The following is a 23,557-nucleotide window of genomic DNA, read 5'->3' on the forward strand; positions in this document are numbered from 1 at the left end:
TGCCCTTGTGTGTGTTTTTGTACTATATATGTGTTTGGTATTTACAGAGGCCAAAAGAAGGCATCAGATCCCTGGAATTAGAGTTAAGGATAGTTGTGAGCCACCGTGTGGGTTCTGGGAGTTGAATCTTGGTTCCCTAGAAGAGGAGCCAGTGCTCTTAACCACTGAGCCATCTCTCCAGGTTCTTGTCTTGCATTCTTGTGGGATTTTTGCGTGTTTGTTTTGTTTTATTTTGTTTTGAGACACGGTTTCTCCCCCTGGCTGTCCTGGAACTCAGTCTGTAGACCAGGCTGGCCTAACTCACAGAGATCCGCCTACCTCTGCCTCCCTCGTGTGAAGATTAACGGCGTGTGCCACCACTGTCCAGCTCCAGCTTTTCAATCCTAATAAAGTATGCGTGACCAGTAACACAATGACAGATGAGAATGCTAGAGTTTTTGTTGTTATTGTTTTAAGAAGCTGGGAGACTGCTCTGTCTAATCATGCATGAGCTGAGTTTAATCTCCACCAACTACAAAAGCCTTTGATGGTGGCTGCATGTGCCTGTAATCCCCACTTTGAGGGGTTGGGGACAGATCAAACTTGAGAGCACACTGGCCAGTCAGCCTAGTCAGAAGCAGTGAGTTTCAAAAAAAAAAAAAAAAAAAAAAAAGAGGTCCAGGAAGGCAGGCCTGGCTAGGAGGCAATATCATTTAAGCAAGCATATAATCAATCAGAGGCTAGGGTACCCATCTAGACACCTAGGGAAGGACAGACCAGACAGAGGTACTAGCATGTCATGTGCAAGGCCCTGAGCTGAGAGCTTGCCTGGGGGGCAGAGACTGGAACCGGGTGAGGAAGAAGTGAGGGAAGGGAGGTCCTTAGGATCTCGCTGACAGTGCGAGGACGTTCACTTTGGTTCTAAGTGGGGGAAGAGCCCTAGAAGACTCGGAGGAAGCATGTGACAAACTTGGGTGTTGGTAGGTGCTCTCTGGTGGCTCATGCAGGAGGTGGCAAAGCTGAAGGGACAAGCCCAGAACAGAGGTCACTGTCTAGGTGATGTGTTGTTTGTTGTCTCTGGCCAGGGTGAAGAGGGGCGCTGATGTGTGGAGAGTAGGTTAGAGCCTTTCAGGTTTGGTGGTGGTTAGGACTGGGTGGTGTGGTTGAGAGGAAGGAAAAACCCCAGTTAGTATGATTTTGGCTTCATTTTCTGGAAGAACACACATGGTCCAGATTGGGGAGCCACTGGGAGCTGATTTGTGGGATTTGGGAGGGAGGTGATCAAGGAAACTTCTAATTGTCAATTCAAAAGTCAGCGGCATCTAAGAGCAATTCAGTTAAGGCCTGGAAAGCCAAGCGTAGCAGTCCACGCCTGTGGTCCTAGCCCTGAGGTGGTTGAGGCAGTAGGATTGCTGTTGAGTTTAAGGTCATCTAGGACTATATAACAAGCTTTAAAACATAAAAAATAAGTAGCCAGGAGGTGGTAGCACATGACTTTCTTTAATTTCAGAACTCAGGAGGCAAAGGCAGGTGGATTTCTCAGTTTGAGGCCAGCCTGGACTACAGAGTGAGCTCCAGAACAGCCAGGGCTACACAGAAACACTGTCTTAAAAAACAAAAAATGACACAAAGAAAGGAAGAAAGAAAGAAAGGAAGGAAGGAAGGAATGAAAGAAGGAAGGAAGAGAAAGAAAAAGAAAAATTCCTGCACTTGGTAGGTAAGGGTAAGATCAAGAATTCAAGGGTTGGAGAGATGAATCAGAGGTTAAGAGCAATGGCTGCTCTTCCAGAGGTCCTGAGTTCAATTCCCAGCAACCACATGGTGGCTTACAACCATCTGTAATGAGATCTGGTGCCCTCTTCTGCCTACAGAGATAAATGCAGGAAGAACACTATATACATAATACATAAATTTTTAAGATCAAGAATTCAAGGTCATCTTTGACTTTATAGTGAGTTCAAGGCCAGCCTGGGCTATATCATTCTCTGTCTAAAAGGAAAAAAAAAAAAAGCAGTTTGGAGAAATGGCTCAAATGGGTAAAGGAACTTGCCACTAGGCTTGATGACACAAGTTTGGTTCTGGGAACTCACATGGTAACAAAGAGTTAACTTCTAAACGTTGTCCGTTGAACTCCATGTGCACACACACACACACACACACACACGTTTGGTAGAAAAAAAATAAGCAAGGTTAAGAGCACTTGCTATTGCAGAGGACCCAGGTTCAATTCCAGTACCTACATGGCACTCACAACTATCAGTAACTCTAGTTCTGGGAATCTGATACCCTCTTCTGGTCTCCAAGGGTACCAGGCTTGCATGTCGTACACATATACACAAGCAGGCAAACATGTACACAAAATAAAAACAAACCTTTAACAAATAAGAAAGCTGGGTGTATCCTAGCACTCGAGAGTCAGAGGCAGGTGGATCTCTTGAGTTTGAGGACAGCCTGGTCTACACAAAAAGTTCCAGGACAAGCAGAGCTGTATAACTGTCTTGAAGAAACAAAATAGGGGTCAGAGAGATGGCTCAGCAGTTAAGGGCACTGTCTGCTTTTTCAAAGAACTTGAATTTGATTTCCTAGCACCCACATGACAGCTCACAACTGTTTGTATCTCCAGTTCCAGATCCATCATCCTCTTCTGGACTCAGAGGAACCAGGCAAACAAGTGGTACACAGACTTACATGTAGGCAAATGCTCATACACATAAAATAATAATTGCCTAACCAAGAAAAAAAATTAACAAAGCAGGCAAACCTGTCCTGCCTGGGCTGGGGGCAGGGTAGCACAGTGGCAGAGCCCTTGCCTGTCTTAGCTAGTATGCCAAAGGACCTGGGTTGCATCCCCCAGCACGGTACCCACAGGATCTTCAGTGCTGAGAGAATCTGAGGTTGCTTGGAGCAAGGGGAAAACAGTTGACAGTGGCTAACTTTGTGATGAGTGGGCCTGGGGTATAGCTCTGTTCCCACGACTCGTCTTTCCTGCTGAGAGCTCTGATCACCAGGTAGCATTTCTCTCTCACTAGTGAATAAAACCTATGTCAAGAAAGTCTGGAAGGCGAGGGGTGGTGTCGGTTGCCTTTAAGCCCAGCACTAGGTAGGCAAGGGAGGTGAGTGTGAGCTCCAGGAGAACCTAGTCTTTGTCAGGTGGTGCAGGCCAGCGCACAGTGATACCCTGTATCAAAAAAAAAAAAAAATATCAAATGATCTGGCTAGAGACACCACTTCAGTGTTAACCATTTATTGAACACGTACTATAAACCAACTGCTTTAAATTCACCGCTTCGTTTATTTTTGTTTTAATCCTCATAAATTCACGAGATAGGCACTCAGAGTTCCACTGGAAGGAAACAACCCAGGTTGCTGGTCAGGTGCTGGTGTTTGGGAAGTGAAGCCACTTAAAAGAAGCTGGGAGTAGATTAAAAAAAAAAAAAAAAAAGCAACAGCAGCTGTGAGAATATGGACCCCTAACACCACTGGGAGACATAGCTGATCAAAATGGGCAGGTCGACTTTGTGCAGGCCTAGCTAGCCTGTGCAGACTTTGGTGGTCGTCAGCATGCCCTGTACAGGATTGGGTGTCCATCAGGGTCCAGGTTCTAGGGTCTCAGGCCGGACTCTCTTCCTCCTCTCCAATAGGGCTGGGCAGCCATGGCGGCGCTGGAGCCCGGGGCCCTGGAATGGGTACGGTGGTGAACGATTCAGCCGTCGGCCCCGGGATGGGGGCAGGTGGTTCAGGACATGCAGGGGGCTCGAGCTCGGGCTCCCGCAGGCTGGGGTCAAGCAATGGCTCTCCACAACCGCACTCAACCCCTGTGTTATCCGCTGCGCCTGCACACCCGCAGCTGGCCGCAGTGGACGCCTCTGACACGCAACTGTTCTTACGCCGTAGCAGAGACAGGCGCCGCCCCAGTGGACCCATAGAGCCCGCACCCAGTGGCAGGAGGCGCTGCAGAAAGTCCCCGTGAGCCTCTCCCAGCGGGCCGTCCACGCCGTCCTGCGGCTGGAACTGCATGTCCTCCTTAGCCAGCCTGCAGGATGGACAGGGGTCAGCACTGAGGCCTCACTCCTTTGCGTTGATTTATTACTTCCTTTTAGATTTTTTGTGTTTTTGTTTTGTTTTTCGAGACATGGTTTGTTTGCGTAGCCTTGGCTGTCCTAGTACTAACTCCGTAGACCAGACTGGCCTCGAACTCTGTAGATCCGCCTGCCTCTGCCTCCTGAGTGCTGGGATTAAAGACTTGTGCCACCACAGCCTGTCTAGTTTTCTGGTATTTGTTTAGTTGTTGTTGTTTTATTTTTTAAGTAGAGGGAAGGTATATTAAGAAAAAGAGAGGAGGGCTGGAGAGATGGCTCAGTGGTTAAGAGCTTTGCCTGTTCTTCCAAAGGTCCTGAGTTCAATTCCCAGCAACCACATGGTGGCTCACAACCATCTGTAATGAGGTCTGGTGCCCTCTTCTGGCATTCAGGCATACACACGGACAGAATTATGTACACATAAATAAATAAATAAATATTTAAAAAAGAGAGGAATTCTCAGAAGAAATTCCAAAGGAGAAATATGTTTTCTCTCTCTCTCTCTGTCTCTCTCTCTCCCTCTGTGTGTGTTTATGTGTTTGTGTATGTGTGTGTGTGTGTTTGCTGTTTGTTTTGACAGTATCACTGTGTAGCTCTCACTGGCCTGAAATTCACTATTCAGTCCAGACTGGCCTCAAACTTGGTAAAGGAACCTCTGCCTCTGTCTCCCCTGTCCTGGGATTGGCTACAGATATGTGCTATCAAATCAGGGGCTATTTAATCTGTCTATCTATCTATCTATCTATCTACCTACCTACCTACCTACCTAGCTATCTACTTATCTCTGTCTGTTTAGCGGTGTTTGAGATAGAAGAACCTCTGGTCTTTCCCTTCTTGATCCGCAAAGGGGGGTCCGAAGCATCTGAGATTTACCTATCTCCCCCCACTCCTTTGTGTCCCTCTGAAAGACCTAGCCAAGACTCGTTTGTGTCCCCCTGAAAGACCTAGCCATACCTGGTGCTACCTTGTCTCGTAAGGTCTTTAGATCTGCCCCCAGTCTCCAACTGATTACCAGTTCGCACCCCAGTCACAGCCCCGAACTTGATAGCCAAACTCCTGATTTCCTTGGCTCCACCTCCCGAGTGCTAGGATTCCTGGTTTACGCAGCCTTTCTGGGTCAAAGAACCTAGCTTGATTTCTGGAGTACCTGGATTAACCCCTTATACCACAGACCCTTCAAGGTCAGCAGAGCCCTAAGCCACGCCCACCGCGCTAACTCACGTTATATCAAAGGTGGAGCCCTGGAAGGAGGGCTGCTGCCGCAGGAAAGCGGTGGCCGCAGTGTAGGGCGCGCGAGCCTCGGCCGCATCCCAGTATAGATCTTTTTCTAGCATAGCCAAGTCGTCATACATCTCGTCCACGGCTAGCATCGACACCTGAGGATGTGGACACGCAGGGTGGGGTAGGTGGAGCCCTCATGGTGCGTGATCAAAGAGAGAAGGGTGTTTAGGGTGAGGCCTAAGCGAGTCTGGGACCACTTAGGAAACCAGCCACGAAGAGGAGACTCTGACCTGGAAGTTGCGGTCAATAAGAAAGTTGGTCTCAAAGTCGTCGTCGTCCTCTCCAAAAGGGTTGATGAGCTGCTCTGCTACCTGAGTACAGAGAAAGAGGCAGGTGGAGCTTGGAGAATCTTTTCATACTCCACACTTTCGTTCCGGGCCTCCGGCCCCACCCACCTTAAGCCAGCCAGCGTAGAAGAAGAACTGCAGTAAGGTGAAGATGGGAATGCACAGGTCCAAGGTGTGGTCTTTGTAGCCCTGTGCAGGGTCTAGGAATTGACGGCCGATGAGGCAAGCGAGGAAGTAGCTGTACACTGCGATGGTCACTACCTGGGGGCCAGGCAAATAAAAACGAGATCACGTCTGACCCCCACCCACCCATGTGCCTCAGGGAGTCTTAGAAAGATCAGGACCAGCAATGAACAAAAGGATGATTGAGTTTTAACTGACTTTCAGTCCCTACACTCTTTTTAATTGAGAAAGGATCTCGCGGCCAGGCGTTGGTGGCACACGTCATTAATCCCAGCACTCGGGAGGCAGAGGCAGGCGGATCTCTGAGTTGGAGGCCAGCCTGGTCTACAAGAGCTAGTTCCAGGACAGGCTCCAAAGCTACAGAGAAACCCTGTCTCGAAAAACCGAGAGAGAGAGAGAGAGAGAGAGAGACAGAGAGAGAGAGAGAGAGAGACTCTTGCTATGTCACCTAGCCTGGTTTCAAGCTCTGGGTCCCCTGGGTCCTCTAGTCTCAGCTTCCCGAATGCTGGGAACAAATGTGTGCCATTATGAGTGACCTCCATTTTCCCAGAAGAGGAATAGCATCTCCTATGCTAAGTATAAATGGAGGCACAGAGAAGTTACCTGGGTGTAGACGAGGGGTATGCTAATCCAGTCGTAGTGAAACAGCATCCCACATTTGCTCCGAAACGCATTCAGCTCCTGTGGGCAGATGTGAGTCATGAAGGGGTTGAATACGGAACTCACGTGGAGATTAAGTATGCATACGCGGATGGAGAGGGTCACATATATTAGGCGAGGGTTTCCAGGAGCTACAGGGTGTTTGGTGGTGATGTACAACTGGGTGGAGGTACCATGGACTATAGAACTGCCCCCAGGGAAATAAGTGTATTGGTAAGGGTGTTTGGAATACGGACGCGTGGCACAGTTTCTCTGTTATTCTAGAAGAATGACTTCCTTGCAGGCTCACCTCCAGCAGCAACTTAAGGGCACTGTTGTCACGGATGCGCCCCTCTCGCCGTGCCTGCGCCGCCAGGTTAGAGAACCACACGCAGGGCACCCAGTACTTGTTGTAGGATGAGTTTAAGTTCTCGAACTTCTTGCGCTCCTCGCGGGTCATAAATCCTGGAGGGGTGTGATCCGGAGTTACTCGCACCGCTCCCCTGTCTGGCCCTGCCATCCTCTGGTCAGAGACTCACCAGCCTCCACCACGTGGTCTATGGTGGGGAATCGCTTGAAGACGGCTGTGCTGACGGACCTAAGGATCAGCACCGCGGAGAGCCCTGCGTAGCGCATGAGCGTGCGCCGGTAGAGGCGGCCTCGATCGTCCCGCCCGTGCACCGTACCGACCACCACGCACATGAGTGCGTCCGGCAGGGGCATGCACAGGTACTGGTTCCACCAGCGATGCACCACCAGCGTTACGTAGAAGCCTGAGGGCAAGCCAGAGACGGAAGCTTAGCAGGGATTCAAGGGCCAAGAGTCTGGGAGCCCAAGTCAAGGAACTGGGATGACCTAGAGCTCGTATCACAGACATCTGGAAAAGGCTGGTCACCCTGGCCACACGGGTCATTCGGCCTAAGCAGATATCCGGCCCTGGCATTCAAGAGGTTGGAGCAGGCTAGGGTATCCTGAGATGGGGGAATTTTATCCCAATATGGTAGTGGAAATCTAGGGCCCATGTTAGGGGTATGAAGGAACATGTTTATGTTCCTCTGACCCCAGAGAATCACTGGGCTTGGGGTATCTGGATTGGAAATAAGGTGAGGGCACTGGTGTGTGGAGGTGGAATGTACACCAGGGGCATCTAGATAGATTTACAACAGCAGCCACTTGTAGTCCCTGAACCTTGGTTAGGAAAGAGTTTCACCCTGAGCCTGAGTTACATGAGTTTCAGGCCAGTCAAGGTTACACAGTGAGAGACCCTGTCTCAAACAACACACACATAGAAAGAAAGAGTTTCGGTCTTATGTGAGAGGGAGACCTGGACAGGCTGGTCATTCCATCCTTGTGATGGGAGGGTCACGTGAGGTTTCTGTGGGGCTAGGGGCCAGGCTACATTTGAATGGAATCATATTTGGTCCCTAGAGGATAGTAATCTGATGCAGACATAACTAGTAACTAGCGATAAGTTTGTGGGTGAGGTGACGCTCCCGTGGGGGCACCTCGGAGTGTACCCTTAACTAGGTGATATCCAGTGTCTCAGGATGTGGGGCCATATGGGCATCTTCAAGGTGTGGATTCAGAAGTGGAAAGCCCTGGAGGTTCGATTTGGGTGAGGTGCTTTAGAAGGGTAGGAATGGGGGTCTCCAAGAAGCATGGATGGAAAACAGATTTCCCCTGTGAATAGGACACTCAGGGGGCGCAACCTCACCAAGCACGAAGGAGACGGGGATGAGGCTGGCGTACTGGTCGCAGTACATGACAAGCTTCTCGAAGTAGCGTTTCTGCTCTTCTGCCAGTAAGAAGCTGCGGGACAGGGAGTGCAGTGGCTACAGGTCTCTCCTCCACTCCCAATCCCCCTCCACGGGACACAGCTCCCCTGATCCCACCCCAGGTATTCTTACCGATAGGCGGCGCTCAGCGCCATGTAGAGCCCCAGGAAACACAGCAACTCTCGCCACAGGAGCTTGTAGATGCTTCCGCGCCACAGCAGCAGCAGCTGCGAGAAGCCACCGAAGCGAGCATTCGCCACTCGGGCTGTGTAGGTCACGGTCATCGCCGCGCCGGGCCAGTGTGGCCAGTGGAGAAGGGGTTAGCCTGGGCCCCGGCCTGTGAGCCAAGGGGAAAAGGCTGGGAAGGGGTGATCCTGGGAATTTCAGTTGCAGGTGCCGGCGGACATAGCCACTGTCCTCACGGCACTGGGACTGTCCCCACCCCCCTCCGGTTCCTGGCTCTCTCCCGAACTCCCTTCTGTCAGTCTTGCTCTCTCCTCCCCTAGACTACTGGTCCAAGCCTCTTGGATTTTGAGTTAGATCTTCCACCTCCTAAACCCTTGGATGAATCTAGTTAATTTTTGAAATGCCTCCCACGCCGCCCCCCCCCCCCATTCCTTTCACCTATGCAGCGCTCAACCTTCTTGACTTCCCAAGTCCTCAGTTTCTAAATTCTCAGAGCTTCAACAGCCCTCTCCACTTAACTCATTGCTCACTCTCCCAACCTTGGTTCCCTCTCTCCACTCCCTTGAGCTTACAGTCTCCCTTTGCAGACTGGGGTTACTATTCCCCTCAATCTGTTCCACAGCCTCCCTATCTCCCGATAGGAACCAGCCCATTCTGACCCCTACTAAACCCTTCCTCTCTGACTCCTTCGGTTCTACCCCAGACCCTCCTCTGCCACTTTTCCTTTCTTGCTGTCCCTCCTAGCCTTCCCCAATGTACCCCAGGAGTCCAGTCCAAAACCTGCCATTCCCCAAGGTCCTTTATTCTCCCAGGCCTGGTCTTTCTCACCTGTGTTGAGGGTGGCAGTACAGGGACAGACAGGGAAGGAGACTGAATGGGAGGGTGGCTTCAGTGTTGGGTGGGGCTGAAGCCAGACTCTGTGCAGGAAGGGACCTGGGAAATGGGCAGCCCCTCCCAGGTCCATCCTCTCTAGCTGAGCTGCAGTCTCAGAGTTTTGTTTGGAGAAGGTCTGCCAGGTTGTCTCCTGGGCAGGGGGTGGGGTGTGTGTGTGTGTGCTGCCTGTACTTTCTTGCTCCTTTTTGTCTCCCTCCCTAGTAGAAAGAAGGAATCTACAGCTGGAAGAGAGGGAAGAAGAAGCTCACACGCACACACACACACACACAGAGGGAGAGAGAGAGACAGAGAGACAGAGAGAGAGAGAGAGAGCACTAACAAGACTGGGTCACCTTTCAGTTACCTGTGATTACCAGTTGTCATAGAGATGCACACCACACCGTAGACCCAGGCACACAGTTTGCTTCCCCAACACAGCTTTACTTAACCACCGTGGCCCTTCACAGGGTCATACAGAGACTTTCAAGGTCAGTCTCTTGTCAGGTATGCTGGCAGCTAAGACAGGAGGACTGTCATGTGTTCTAGGCTAGCCTGGGCTAGAGAGAGTGAGACTGAGTCTTAAAAGGCCAAAAGAGGAGCTGAAGAGATGGCTCAGTGCTTCTCATATACTGCTGTTGTTGAGTTTGTTCCCAGTACCTACTCTGGTAGCTCACAATCACCTGTAACTCCAGCCCCAGGGGATCCAAGGGCACCTTGTACTCAGATGCACATATCCCCACACAGGCATAAAGGCATATACACATAATTGAAAAGGTAGGGCTGGAGATACGGCTCAGAGGTTAAGAACTTATACTGCTCTTGTAGAATGAGGTACCTAGCACCCACATTGCTGTCTGTAACACCAGTTCCAGGAATTCTTACACTCTCATTTGCCTCCTTGGGCATTTGTTCATGGAGTGTATGTACATACGTGCAGGTAAAACATCCTTACAATAAAACATAAACAGCCTGGTGGTGTTGGCACATGCCTTAATCCCAGAACTTGGGAGGCAGAGACAGGCAGGTCTTTGAGTTCAAGGCCAGCCTGGTCTAGAGTTTGGTTACAGAGTGAATTCCAGGACAGCCTGGTCTACACAGAAAAATCCTGTTTTCAGGGGCAATAAAATAAGAAGAAGAAGAAGAAGAAGGAGGAGGAGGAGGAGGAGGAGGAGGAGGAGGAGGAAGAAGAAGAAGAAGAAGAAGAAGAAGAAGAAGAAGAAGAAGAAGAAGAAGAAGTCGTCACCTTTTTAATTCCAGAAACTAGAGAGGCAGAAGCAGGCAGAATATGTGAGTTTGAGATCAGCCTGTTATACAGGTCTACAGAGAGTTCCAGACCCCTCCCCCTCAAAGTGTAAAGGTGTATATTTATGATCTTAGCGTTCTTTAGGAGGCAGAGGCAAGATCACATAGAGGAGATAAAGACACCAACCGGGGCTACATAATGAATTTGGGGTAAGGCTCAGTTTGCTATATGGTAGATTCTGTCTAAAAAATAATGCTGGGCAGTGGTGGTGCACGCCTTTAATCCCAGCACTCCAGAGTCAGGGGCAGGCGATCTTTGTGAGTTTGAGGACAGCGTGGTCTAAAGAGTGAGTTCCAGGACAGCTGGGGCTAAACAGAGAGACCCTGTCTCTAAAAATCATGTGTGTGTGTGTGTGTATGTGTGCATAGAGATGTCTCAATGGTAAAGGGACCTGCTATACAAACCTCATCATCTGGCCAGGTAATGGTGTTGTACGCCTTTAATCTCAGCACTCAGGAGGCAGAGGCAGGTGGAACTCTATGAGTCTGAGGCCAGTCTGGTCTATAGAGTGAGTTCTAGGTCAGCTGGGCAATACAATAAAACCCTGCCTCCTAAAAACAAACAAACAAACCAAATCAAACTAAACAAAACAAAAAGCATGACATGAGTTTAATCTCTCATGTAAAGAAAACCAGCTCCACAGAACTGCCCTCTGACCTACACACACATACCAGTCCGACGTCACACAAGGATCCACTGGAGCAAGTGGGTGGAAGGCAAGTGAAACCTGGAAGCAGCCAGTTCTCAGCTCATGGGCCCATACTAGGTGCTCCAAACAGCCTTACAGGAGGGCAGAAGAAGTGGGCCTTCCTGTAAGCTCTCACCATATGACAACGATTCAGGAGAGAACAGTCACCCACACCTTCCCATCCACGGCCACAGACTTCATATTCAGTTTGAAGTCTCCCTTTCCTCTGTAAAAGACACATCCAAAGTCACATGAGAAGTGTGGGGAGACCTTCCTCAACACAGTTGGATACAACCCTAGGGTCAGAGCAGGGCCTTGGTGATGTTTGCCAGTTTGCAAGGGCTGTGTGTGGGTAGCTTAACGGTGAAAGACTTGCCACGCATTTGTGAAGCCCTGGTTTCCAACCCTAGCACGGCAGGGGGATGACAACAGGAATCTCGCCTTAATATTTTCACCAACTAAAACCCCGGTGACATTAATGCATTTGAACATAATATGTGTAGGCAGTCTTGGTGGCATATACCCATAACCCTAGCATTTTGGAGGCTATGCATTCAAGGACAATCTAAGTTATACAGACAGGCCCTGTCTAAAATTTAAAAAGCCTCGTCTCAATGCTTCCTCCTTTATGTGCTGTTATGTGCTGTGTACAGAAACACCCAGACATATACTTAGGTTTCATACTCAACAAAGCCCTGAACACACAACTAGGGGCATAAATCCTTGTCCCTACATTTGGCACTGATTCGAGACAGATGTTCTCTCTTCAGAGACACACCAACAGGAGGGCCGCTCCCAGCCTGGCACAAAGAACACGCCCACCGCCACCCTCAACTTCAAGCATGTCCACAGATACATGGGTATGAGAGGGGCAGAGGCTCAGGGGTCTGACCTGGGTGGGGCACTCTGAGGTTCCCCCATGAGTTCCTTGGTATCCTCCTGCTTAGCAGCATGAGTGGGGATGGCCCAGTACAGCATCACTGGGAGGCCCATCTGGCCAGGACACAGTGTTCCCAGGCTGGCAGATGTCTGCCCCACCTGGGTAAATTAGGAACCAGCTTGGGCTGGCCACCCTTAGGCCTGTATCTCCGCTGTCCAGCTGCCCCACAGCCTATAAACTCCAGCGACGACAGCAGACTCACTGCCAGCTGTAGGACCTGGAGACTGGACAGGCTGTTCTTTGACAGGCTGCCCCGACTCCCTAGCATGTGCCCTTGAGCTCCCTGCCTAGCATCTCTTCTCCCTCAGCACACACGTTCCCACAGTTCCCGACCCCCAGTGGCTCTGGAGGGCGGGTTGCCTGGTTCACATGCCCTCTCACTGCAATAGCACGTGACTCTTAATGAGGGCTGAGCCGGTGGCGGAGGAAAATCCATGCCAGCAGGGGAGATGGTTCCTGTTATTCCACTAGCCTCAAGAGCAGACCACATCTCTGATGATACAGTCGAACAGCTAGGATCTGAACCCAGGCGATATGGGCTTGGAGTCTGTGGTCCTTCCTTCCTATGGCTGCTTCTGTTTGTTTATATCTGCCACTACGGCGTGCCCATACCAGCTTGCACACACCCAGAGTCCAGCAGGAGGACAAGTCTAGACGCATAAATGGGTTCCCCTTACATGCATTCCCCAGCACGCCTAGACCCTGGGTGTACCAGGAACACTTCTGAGTCATGTATGTCTTCCAGCACCCCTTCTTGTCCCCTCAAACCAAGTAGCTGTGGAACTTGAAAACACCCAAAGTCATGTTTTATTCCCAGTTTCTCAGGTGTCCAATATAGTGGCTGTTCAGAGGGTAAAGGGAAGGGCAGGAGATGTTGGTCTGCTAAGTAACTTCCTCAAAGGTGTGTTGTCTGAGAATTTGTGCCACAATTCAGGTCACCAATTTAAGGGCTGTAAGACTAAAGCCCAAACAGCTGGAGGCCTGTACTGGTGAACCTCAGGAAACCTTCTCTGAAAGCAGGTTCAGCCTAAGGGAACCCCCAACATCTTCTGGCTCCTGCCAGTCCTCATTAGTCCCACCCCAGGAGGGGCTGAAAGTATCCCAGGAAGGCAGGAACTTGGGGCGTGTATGCACATCTTTAATCCCCAGTCTGGCAGGCCCAGCCTCTGCCCAGGGCACCCACTAATTCCCAAACTAAACAGCAGGCGGTGTTGGGCTCACTGCCTGCTTAATCTGTTCCTACCAGCCTGGGGCTGGCCATGGGGCCTAAAGATTCCCACACTCTGAGCCTCTGCTTTTTTTTCCAGATAGGGTTTTACCTGTGCAATAGCCCGGGCTGACCTGGAATTCATTTTGAAGACCAGGTTGGCCTTGAACTCATAGAGATCCTGCCTGCCTCTGCCTTCTGAGGTTAAAGTTATGTACAAATACACCTGGGACACTCTGGGTTTTTAGGGAAGGGTGCAGATGCTTGATTATAGGCTTTGCAGCCCTAGAAAGGTTATCTTTAAGACCAGGCTTCTCTTTACTTAAGACAGCCTCTTTCCACTGCTACCATAAACATGTATCACCCTAGGTTTGCTGCAGACGGATCCCTGTGTGCGGGAGAGGGAGATACCTTTTGTGCAGCCTATGATCTGTGGCTATATACAGGCGCTTACTACCCATGCCTCCATTAATGAAGAGTTGTTTAAGATTATTTTATTGAGGAGTGTGAGGCAGGGAGAGGTGGGGGGCATTGCAGCCTCCCCAGGCCCCACCAGGGGGAACAGACCCCCTCCCAACTTCCCACCTCCTAAGTGGCTCCCCATACTGTGGGGGACTTTGTGCAAACTCTGCCCCATGGGGAAAGAGGAGGGTGTAAAACAGCAGCAGCTGGGATGAGTGGTGTGGTGCTACTGGGTGCTGGGGGGCTTGTAGGGCTCCAGGAGCAGGGCAGAGAAAGTGTTGACTTTGTCAGCTCCCCGAACCTCGTGGGGTAACAGTGGCAGCTTCACAATGTGAAAGTCTTCATACAGGTCTTCCATCTGTAACCAGGTTAGAGAGAAGAAAGCAGAGATTAAGGGCAGAAAAGGTTTACACGGGGTAACAGGTTAGGGCAGAGGCCTCTTGATATAAGTGGGAGGGGGGCTAGTAAGTCCAGGACTGGACTAGATGTCATGCTTCCCAGTCCAGTTCTGGATACAGAAGGCCCAGGAGTGGAAGAAGGTCATCAGGAGGCACAGAGGTCAGATAGGACTGGGGGCATGGCTCTGCAGAAGAGCACTGCTAAGCATGGAAAAAGTCTCATGTAATATCCTCAGCAAGACCAAAATGAATGCATGCGTGTCTCTGTCTCTGTCTCTGTCTCTGTCTCTCTCTCTCTCTCTCTCTCTCTCTCTCTCTCTCTCTACTGAGCTTCATGCCCAGTCCTCAGAGATAATAAGGAGTAAAAGATACAGGATTCTTGGCTGGGCTGGAGCTGGGCAGGTGGGCACACCTGGTCCAGGTATTTGGCCTGGATCTTGTGGCGTGCCTCACACATCTTGCAGGGTTTTTCAGGGTCAGGGAAGACAAGCTGGTTGACGATGATGTTGTGGGTGTCGATCTTGCACTTAGCTAGCTCCTGGATCAGCCGCTCCGTCTCATACAAGGACAAGAACTCAGCGATGCACACACAGATGAAGGTTGTCTGCTCCTGTGGGCAAATACAAGAGCAAGGGACACGCAGATGAAGGTCGTCTGTTCTGTGGGCACAGGACAAGAGCAAGGGACGGGCCCAGCTATCCCCATCCTCAGGAACCTCTCACCACCTGCTGGATCACAACTCACAGGGTCCTTGAATTGTTCGCTAACGGATCGGATGACAGGCAATGTCTCTTCTAGCTTGGAGGCCAGCTGGTCAGCATTCATGTCCCCAAGGCCCAGCATGTTGCACATCTGTGGGAATGAGGGGACAGGTTTGCCACCTTCCTGGGTCCATCAGTCCCATAGGGGCTTGCTGAATACTGCAGCATCTCCAATAAAGGCGTGGTCCCTGGGGCCGGCTCACGGGGTAGGTCTATTTTTTAGTTCTTCCACTTGATAAGCAAATATGGCCAAGATATCCGACCTCCTGTCTTCTCGGTTTTTCCATCTCCACACCTTACCTCCAAGAGCTGCTGTGCTAGCTATGTGAGCTGTCAGGTTTTTAGCACAGGTTGGTGCTAGGCATTAAGTAGCTACCCAGCCGACATTACTATCTGAGGCTGGAGGAGGAAGGTACATGCATGTTCCAGAGATAGACGAGGGAGGAGTGGCGACAAGTGTCATACTATTGACAGTCCACAGGACCATTCTTGGACCCTCCATTTTTGTGTTTTTAGTGGATGTGCTGTTGAAGTGAGCATTACAGTTGGCAGAGAAGGAAAAGAGGATGTAGACAAGTGAGAAGAATCACTTGAGGTCACACAGTGGCCGTGCGTGGAGGGAGGCAGTACACTAAACGGGAGAGACGGGGGACCATGCTTCTTGTTCTGCCACATGGATCATGGCCCCAGGAAGACACTGACAGGAGTGTGTGGCACCAACCTGTGAGATGAAGGGGCTGATCTGGTTCTTGATCTGCATGAGGCGGCCCAGGCCCCGCTCCACGATGGTGGGAAAGTTCAGGAGTCTGAGTGTGTGGCCGGTGGGTGCTGTGTCGAACACTACCACTGAGAAATTCATGCCTTTCACCAGCCTGAGGGGAGATGAGGCTCAGGTTCACACCAGAGGCTCGCCCAGAGGAGGCAGACAATGCACCAACCCCTCCCAGGCTTACCTCATGACCTCGGCATAGCTCATGGCCTCATCAATGCCAGGGAAGGCACTCATGGCCTCCTGCATCATCTTCTTGCCCATGCTCAGCATGTTGTCTTCCTCGAAGAACTCATCGGGGAGCTCTGCCACACCCAGGCTGGGGTCTATCTCCTGGGGGCCGAGGGGACCAGACTCAGGCTGCTGCGATGACGGATTCCCAGAGGGGGCCTCAACTCCTAGGTGTAGGCCAGAGGAAGCCCATGTAGGGCTCCAACCACATAGGATCCCGGGTCTGTCCCATCAATGGTTTAACCTTCACAATCAAGTAAGAAATTGCAAACGGGGACTGGGGGGCCCCCAGAGATAAGCTGAGACCCAAGCCCACTGCAGAAATCTGCATAGCTGTCTGCCACCCAAAATTTGCCTTCCCAATAGTTCCAACTGTTTTTAGATCATGCCTCTAATGTGGGCCATCTTTAAATATAATTCTTCTATTAATTATTTATTTGGGACGGGTGGTGGTGGCACACGCCTTTAATCCCAGCACACGGGAGGCAGAGGCAGGCGGATCTCCGTGAGTTTGAGGCCACCCAGGCCTGCAAGAGCTAGTTCCAGGACAGGCACCAAAAACTACAGAGAAACCCTGCCTTGAAAATAAAAATATATATATTTTTTGTAAGACAGGGTTTCTTTGTATAGCCTTGGTTCCTGGAACTAACTCTGTAGACTGGGCTGGCCTCAAACTCACAGAAATCCACCCGCCTCTGCCTCCCAAGTGCTGAGATGAAAGGTATGCGTAGCCAAAGCCTGGCTAATTCTTTTATTTTTTTAAAGAAACAAATCACTATGTAGCGGAGGCTGGTCTTCCTCAACTTCTTGAATGCTGGGACTGCAGGTGCGGTGTGTTCCACCAGGCTCGGCTCACTCCAGTTATTTTCTGTGGCTCACCCTGATCTTATTTCCTTTCCCTGCCTGTTTGCTGTTCCTCTTGGTCAGTATTCTATTGTGTGTGTGTGCGTGCACACACACGGGGGTGGGTTTGGGGGGCAGTGATGCTGATGGAAGAAACCAAAGGCTTTGTCCAGGCTAGGCTGTACTCCCATCAAGTTATGCCTCCAGTCACTCACTGGGAGATTCTAAGCATGGGTTTTACTGCTGAGCAATTCCTGAGCCTCTTAAAGGTGGCTTCTAGCTGGGCACTTGATCCCATGGCCCCAGCCTCTCTCTGCCTGGTAGATTTTAGGTAGGAGTTCTATTACTGAGATATAGCCCCAGCCTTGGCCTGCTCTCTTACCCAGCCTAGGCTACATGAGAAGCTTCTGCCAATTCTCCTGTTTTGCTGAAGACAAGCTTCCCACTCTGCTTTTCCCTGGCTCTATGGTATTGTTGCTTTGGGGACAAAAATACACCTTACCAGTCATACCTATCCCCATTCCCAATGACAGATGTTTGAAAAGTCACACAATTCTGCCCACTACCCCTGCTCCCTCCTCAAATGTCACCTGTTTCATTCACTGTGGAAGTCCTGGCCTTTGAAAGAGAAAGACCCTGGCTAGGCCCGGTGGTATAGGTTTGTAATCTCCACTATTCAGCAGAATGAGGCAGAAAAGTTGCAAGGTCTGTCAATGCTACTGAGTGAGCTAATTCTGGCTGTAAACTTAGTGAGAGCCAGTCTGAAACCAGCAATATCAAAACTTCATAAACAAAACCGAGATGGCTCAACAAGTAAAGAAACTCTCTTCACGAGCTTGAAGACCTGAGTTCTATCCTGGGATCCACTGAAGAGAGAGGAGAAGAAGCTCTAAGTCACACATGTAACAATAACTAAGAAAAAGTAAAAAGGGTTGGCGAGTTCAGTGGTGAATCTACCCCAGTATGCACCAGGCCCTGAGTTCAATCTCTATTTTTGGGGAAGAAAATTAAAAACGAAAGTTGAAATGTCACTGTTTTAACACCTGCTCTGCCCCAGGAGCATCCCAGTTCTACACATTGCCTTCTGATTTCCACCCCCAGCAGAGTCTAAGCCCTGGCTGTGTGTGCCGAACAGAGCTCAGCCTTTAAGAATTATCCTTGCAGGGCTGGAGAAATGGCTCAGAGGTTAAGAGCACTGACTGTTCTTCCAGAAGTCGTGAGTTCAATTCCCAGCAACCACATGGTGGTTCACAGCCATCTGTAATGAGATCTGGTGCCCTCTTCTGGCCAGCAAGCATACAGACAGACAGTACGCTGTATACATAAAAATAAATAAATCTTAAAAAAAAAAAAGAATTATCCTCGTCATGTTATGTCTTTCTCTTCTCTGGAAAGTTCCAGCAACAATCTAATATGCTCTATCACCATCTTTTGCAGACAAACCCTTCCAAAGCCAGGTATGGCACTGTGGTCCTGTAGAATCAGCTGCTTTAGATGCTGAAGCAGAGAACCAGCTGAGCCCAGGAGTTCAAGGCTAGTCTAGGCAGCATAGTTAAAATTCTGTCTCAAACACTCCCTGTTTTTCTCCTGTAAGATTCCCATTTCTCAGTTCCCATCAAGACAGTTACTATTTTCCTCATTAAACCAAAATCAGGCAATCTTAGAAACTGGAGAGATGGCTCAGAGGTTAAGAGTACTGGCTGCTTGCGCCGGGTGGTGGGTGCATGCCTTTAATCCCAGCACTTAGGAGGCAGAGGCAGGAGGATCTCTGTGAGTTCAAGGCCAGCCTGGTTACCTGGTCTACAAGAGCTAGTTCTAAGACAGGCTCCAAAGCTACAGAGAAATCCTGTCTCAAAAAAACAGCAACAAAAAGAGTATTGGCTGCTGCTCCAGAGGACCCAGGATCAATTCTCGGAAAGCACATGAAGGTCCACCACCATCTGTAAATCCAGTCCCAGGGACCTGAGGGTACTGCATCCAGTTTGTGCACAGACACACATGCAGACAAAACAGCAATGCAAAAATGAAGCAAAGGGCCTTGATCCTGTCTCAAAGTGATGTGCGAGCGAGCGAGACTTTGACTCCTCATGGGAATCCTTACCTCTCTGAGGAGTGGATCAGACCTGGGGTGGGGGAAGCAAGGGGGAGCGGTAGGAAGGGAGGGAGTGGGAACTGGGATTGGTATGTAAAATGAGAAAAGATTGCTTTAAAAAAATAAATAAAAATGATCAGGGTGGTGGTGGTGCCTGCCTTTAATCCCAGCACTTGGATCAGCAGAGGCAGGCTGATCTATGTGAGTTTGAGGCCAGCCTGGTCTACAAGAGTTAGTTCCAGGACAGGCTCCAAAGCTACAGAGAAACCTTGTCTCGAAAAACCAAAAGAAGCAAACCCAATCAATTTTTGGCAGGTGCCATGATACCATGACACATACCTGTCTTCCCAGCACTTCAGAGGAGGAGAAGGATCAGAAGTTTAAGGTCATCCTTGGCTACATATCAAGTTTGAGGTCACACATGAGACTGATCTCAAAAAACCAGAATAATGAGGACTGGAAGAAGTCTTAGAGGTTAAGAGCATTTGCTGCTCTTGCAGGAAAACACTCACATCAGGCATCTCACAACTACTTCTATCTTTAGTTCCAGGGGATCTGAAGTCTTCTTCAGGCCTCTCCAAGCACTGCATGCAAATAGTACATGCCATACACAGTAACACATGCATACACATAAAATTAAAACAAACAAACAATGGCTTAGTGGATAAAGCACTTGTGCAAGTGTGGGGACTGAAATTTGGATCTCCAGAACCCATGTAAAGATGAACATGGTAACATGATTCTATAATCCCAGGGTTGCTATGTTGAGATAAGAGATGGAGAACCCGCCGGGTGGTGGTGGCACAAGCCTTTAACCTCAGCACTAGGGAGGCAGAGGCAGGCGGGTGGATCGTCGTGAGTTCGAGGTCAGCTTGGTCTACAAGGGCTAGTTCCAGGACAGGCTCCAAAGCTACAGAGAAACCCTGTCTCGAAAAACCAAAACAAACAGACAAACAAAAAAAGAGATGGAGAACCCCTGGCAATACTTAGGTCACCTAGCCTAGTGTATACAGCAGTAAACAAGAGAGACTCTGTTTCAGCAAGGTGGAAGAGCGAACATCAGTATCTGAAAATGTCCTCTGACCTCCATAGTGGCATATGGGCATGGGTGCGTGCATACACAGGCAAACACACACACACACACACACAAGGAGAGAGTGAGAATGAGAGAGAGACAAAACCAGATAAGACCTGGGTAAATCCCTAGCCTTCTTGTAATCCTATTTCCATATGACAGTTAGAGATGGATTTCTCCCCCCCATCCCTGGCAGGGTTTCTCTACATATCCCTGGCTGTCTTTGAACTCACTCTGTAGACCAGGCTAGCCTCAAACTGTCTCTGTCTCCCGAGTGCTGGGATTAAAGAATAGTGCCACCATGGTTAGGCACTATTATATTTTTAGACAAGGTCTTACTATGTAGCCCTGCTGGCCTCAAATTCATAGCGATCCACTTGCCTCTTTCTGTAGTGCTGGGATTAAAAGGTATGTGCCACCAGGCCCAGCCTGTTTCAGAGTAGGAACTTGAGAGTGGGGGACACAGCTGAGCACGGGCCTAGCATGCTGGCCCTGGCTCCATTTTGGGTTTTTTTTTGGGGGGGGGGGTAAGATTTATTCATTTATTATGTATGCAGTGTTCTAGGTCTGCATGTATACCATCAGCCCAGAAGAGGGTGCCAGACCTCACGACAGATAGCTGTGAGCCATCATGTGGTTGCTGGGAATTGAACTCAGGACCTCTGGAAGAAGACCCAGTGCTCTTAAAGCTGAGCCATCTCTTCAGGCCCCTGGGTTCCATCTTAAACAGCAGCAGCACCACCACCATCATCACCACCACCACCAACACAATAACAACAACAAAAACGTGAGTATGGGGTTAGAGAGACGGCTCAGCAGTTAAGAGTGTGCACTGCTCTTCCAGCGCCCTCATTCAATTTCCAGTACCCACATAGAGGTGGGAGTTCATACTTGCCTGTAACTTCAGCTCAACGGAGACCTGATACCTCTGGCCCCCGCACATATAACTAAAAATAAAGTTAATCTTTAAAAGAATAGCTTTCTTTTATATAAAAACTTCTATTAAACTTAGACTCAAAGCCAAACTGCTTGCTCAGCCAGCAACACTGCACACTGCATCTTCGGTTGGTCTTCCTCCTTTTCCTTCCCTTCCCTTTGCTTGCTTAGTTTCATTTGGTCACCTTTCTTCCTGTTCCCACATGTCCCTCTGGATGAGTATGCCAACTGTGAATAGCCTGGTGGCTGCTGGTAGGTATATGTCCCCAGAAGACCTTATGGTTGGAGCTCAGTGGTTAAGAATACTGGCTGTTCTCCCTAAGGATCTGGGCTCGATTCCCAGCACCCAGATATTGGCTCATAACTTAACTCCAGTCCTAGAGGATCTGATACTCTCTTCTGGCCTGCCTGGGTATCACCCATGCACTCTGGGCAAAATACCTGTCTTTAAAACAAAATTAAAAAAAAAAAAAAGGAACCTCAGCCATAGCGATCCCAGCTTTACTTACCATAGCAAAGAGGTTGTCATAGCCTTTGACTTTGGTAGGCACCTTGGAGAATTTCTGATCAAAAGCATCTGAGATATTGTGGGCTGGGTCTGTGGAAATGATTAGAACACTCTCACGTCCTTTAGATAGTTGGACCGCCAGGCTGCAACTGCGCAAAAGAAAGGTGGGAAGACAGGAGTGAGGAGCCAGCTTTGGAAGTGGGTTATAGCAGGAGACACAGGGTTGGGCCACAGAGCCCTGGATCAGCGGGACCTTAAGAGCAAGTATGGGTCCCAGTGGAATCATGCTTTAATACTTGCAGAGATCACCACCTGACCCTTCTATTTGGATTGGACTGGTGTGCAACGTTCAGTTGACTGGTTCGGCCTGTTCAAGCACCTGCTTCTGCTTTTTTGGCATGCAGCGGCACAGTCCAGGTGTCCAGCCAGCACAGACTGCTTTTCCTCCCTCGCTCCATTTGTTCGGGGACAAGTACTTCACCTCTCAATGGACTGAGGCACTGTAATCATGTGCTTTTTACACACCCTTCTACTCCTTCCCGCGCTGGGCATCAAATGGAAGGTTCGTCATACTACAACAGCTTGCATTAGTGTCCCCCCCTCTACTCTGAACTTCCTGTGGGGTACTGTCCAGCCGACTGCGGTATTTAAAAGCTCCTCTGCACACCCCACGCGCTAGATTCACAAGACCCAAAGAGGGATAATTCAACTAGGACGCCAGACTTGCATTCAGGAGGTATCTTCAGCAGGCTGCAGTACCTTCCGCTGAGTACATCCCCGGAGAGCCCCGCTGAGCTCGCTCAGCCCCGCTCGGGATGAAAAAGCCGGTCCCCGTTCTCCCTTTCGTATGGTGGTACATCCCACCCGTCTTCTTGGCCCCACTAGAGCCTCCTTACCTGCAGGTGGTCTTACCCACGCCACCCTTGCCCCCGACGAAGATCCACTTAAGGCTGCGCTGCTCGATGATATTGCTAAGCGTGGGCTCCAGCGGCTCCACATCAGGAGCATCCTCGAACTCCTCTGCCTCAACCCCCCACCCGGCCACCCCCGCCGCCATCTTGGAGCCGGCTCACGTGATCAAGCGGGACGCTCCACGTCCCAAAAACCTACAGGGGAAAAAAGTCAGCAACATCCCTGTGGAAGCTGGAAGCCTGACTTATTTTCCTCCTGCATTGACCTTTACACTGACAACAGACGCTATGTTTTCACCGTTTTATGCCTCGAGGGCTCACCTTGGTGAACTTTTTTCTGTAGTTTTCTAAGACTTCCCCTGACTTGTGAACATATTGGTATGACCCACAGCATTGCCCTTCACTGATTGGATCCTAAGTCTTGCGGCACTCTTTTTATTGGCTGTATCTTGTCTTACTTCCACTAGTCACGCTCAAGTCCCTGTAGGCGTCAACCTCTCTCTCCTTAGCAACCAGCCAAACATCCTGTCTCTGCTCTTTGAATGAAGTTAGAGCAAGGGTGTCTCTTGGCTCGGTTCTACAAGCTCACTTTCCTGATGATCATTTCCCCATTACTTTCTACTTTGGACCTTAACATCTCTTCTTGTCCGCCAGTTACTCAGTTGGTTGTGAGCCACCTGGCTCCTGTCGCAACCAATCACGAACGGACTGGTTAGTTGACTGAGGGTCGATAAAAGGCAAAAAAGACTCCATTTGTGGCAGGGCATGCAGACTTTTGTCCTATATGCCCGGAATACCCAAGCTGGGTAGGAATGATGTCTGTAACAGTCGTCCTTGTAAAAAGAACTTTAATTTTCTAAAACTCTTGTTGCCCTTGGCGCTCTGCTTCCCCTATCCCCTCCGTGTACACGTGTGTGCGTGCTTCAAGTTCAACAAATGCTGTTTGAATTCAATCCCTGTTCTCGGGAAGGAATACTAGGGTTCTTAGTCCCTTAGCGCAGAACTCAGCTCAGAACATTAAGTCTTAGAGAAGGACTCAGACTAGAAATATCTTCGGCTTCATTTGAGTGCTCAGCTTTATACTACTCTGAGACTGGGCGTCTAGCTGCACGCAGCCAGCAGTATGCTTATTTAAAGGTACGAGATTAAAT

General features: G+C 49.8%; 2 protein-coding genes across 4 annotated transcripts; both read right to left on the reverse strand.

Moving 5' to 3' along the window:
- Window positions 1-3,207: 3,207 nt before the first annotated feature.
- Best2 (bestrophin 2) lies at window positions 3,208-9,377 on the reverse strand. 3 transcript variants are annotated; one of them, XM_085682214.2, is made up of 11 exons: window positions 9,238-9,377; window positions 8,356-8,560; window positions 8,163-8,257; window positions 6,988-7,221; window positions 6,759-6,913; window positions 6,413-6,490; window positions 5,735-5,887; window positions 5,570-5,650; window positions 5,280-5,434; window positions 3,915-4,012; window positions 3,208-3,656 (listed from the first exon to the last, which is right to left on the reverse strand). In XM_085682214.2, the coding sequence occupies exons 2-11, from the start codon at window positions 8,505-8,507 to the stop codon at window positions 3,589-3,591; spliced, it is 1,269 nt and encodes a 422-aa protein (XP_085538340.2). In that variant the 5' UTR covers window positions 8,508-8,560; window positions 9,238-9,377; the 3' UTR covers window positions 3,208-3,588. The 3 variants fall into 3 exon arrangements, with proteins under 3 accessions (XP_085538340.2, XP_085538338.2, XP_085538339.2); XM_085682212.2 differs by having other exon boundaries at window positions 3,208-4,012; XM_085682213.2 differs by having other exon boundaries at window positions 3,208-4,012; window positions 8,356-8,581; window positions 9,238-9,309.
- Window positions 9,378-13,892: 4,515 nt separating this feature from the next.
- Window positions 13,893-22,567, reverse strand: Get3 (guided entry of tail-anchored proteins factor 3, ATPase). Its single transcript, XM_048434679.3, has 7 exons — window positions 22,392-22,567; window positions 21,497-21,644; window positions 15,995-16,143; window positions 15,763-15,913; window positions 15,025-15,132; window positions 14,693-14,890; window positions 13,893-14,240 (listed from the first exon to the last, which is right to left on the reverse strand). Exons 1-7 carry the CDS (start codon window positions 22,550-22,552, stop codon window positions 14,109-14,111), a joined length of 1,047 nt encoding a protein of 348 aa, XP_048290636.1. The 5' UTR covers window positions 22,553-22,567; the 3' UTR covers window positions 13,893-14,108.
- Between the last annotated feature and the right edge of the window lie 990 nt (window positions 22,568-23,557).

The sequence above is a fragment of the Myodes glareolus genome, chromosome 22 (assembly GCF_982192425.1).
Source record: "Myodes glareolus chromosome 22, mMyoGla1.1, whole genome shotgun sequence".
Taxonomy (NCBI): Eukaryota; Metazoa; Chordata; class Mammalia; order Rodentia; family Cricetidae; genus Myodes; species Myodes glareolus.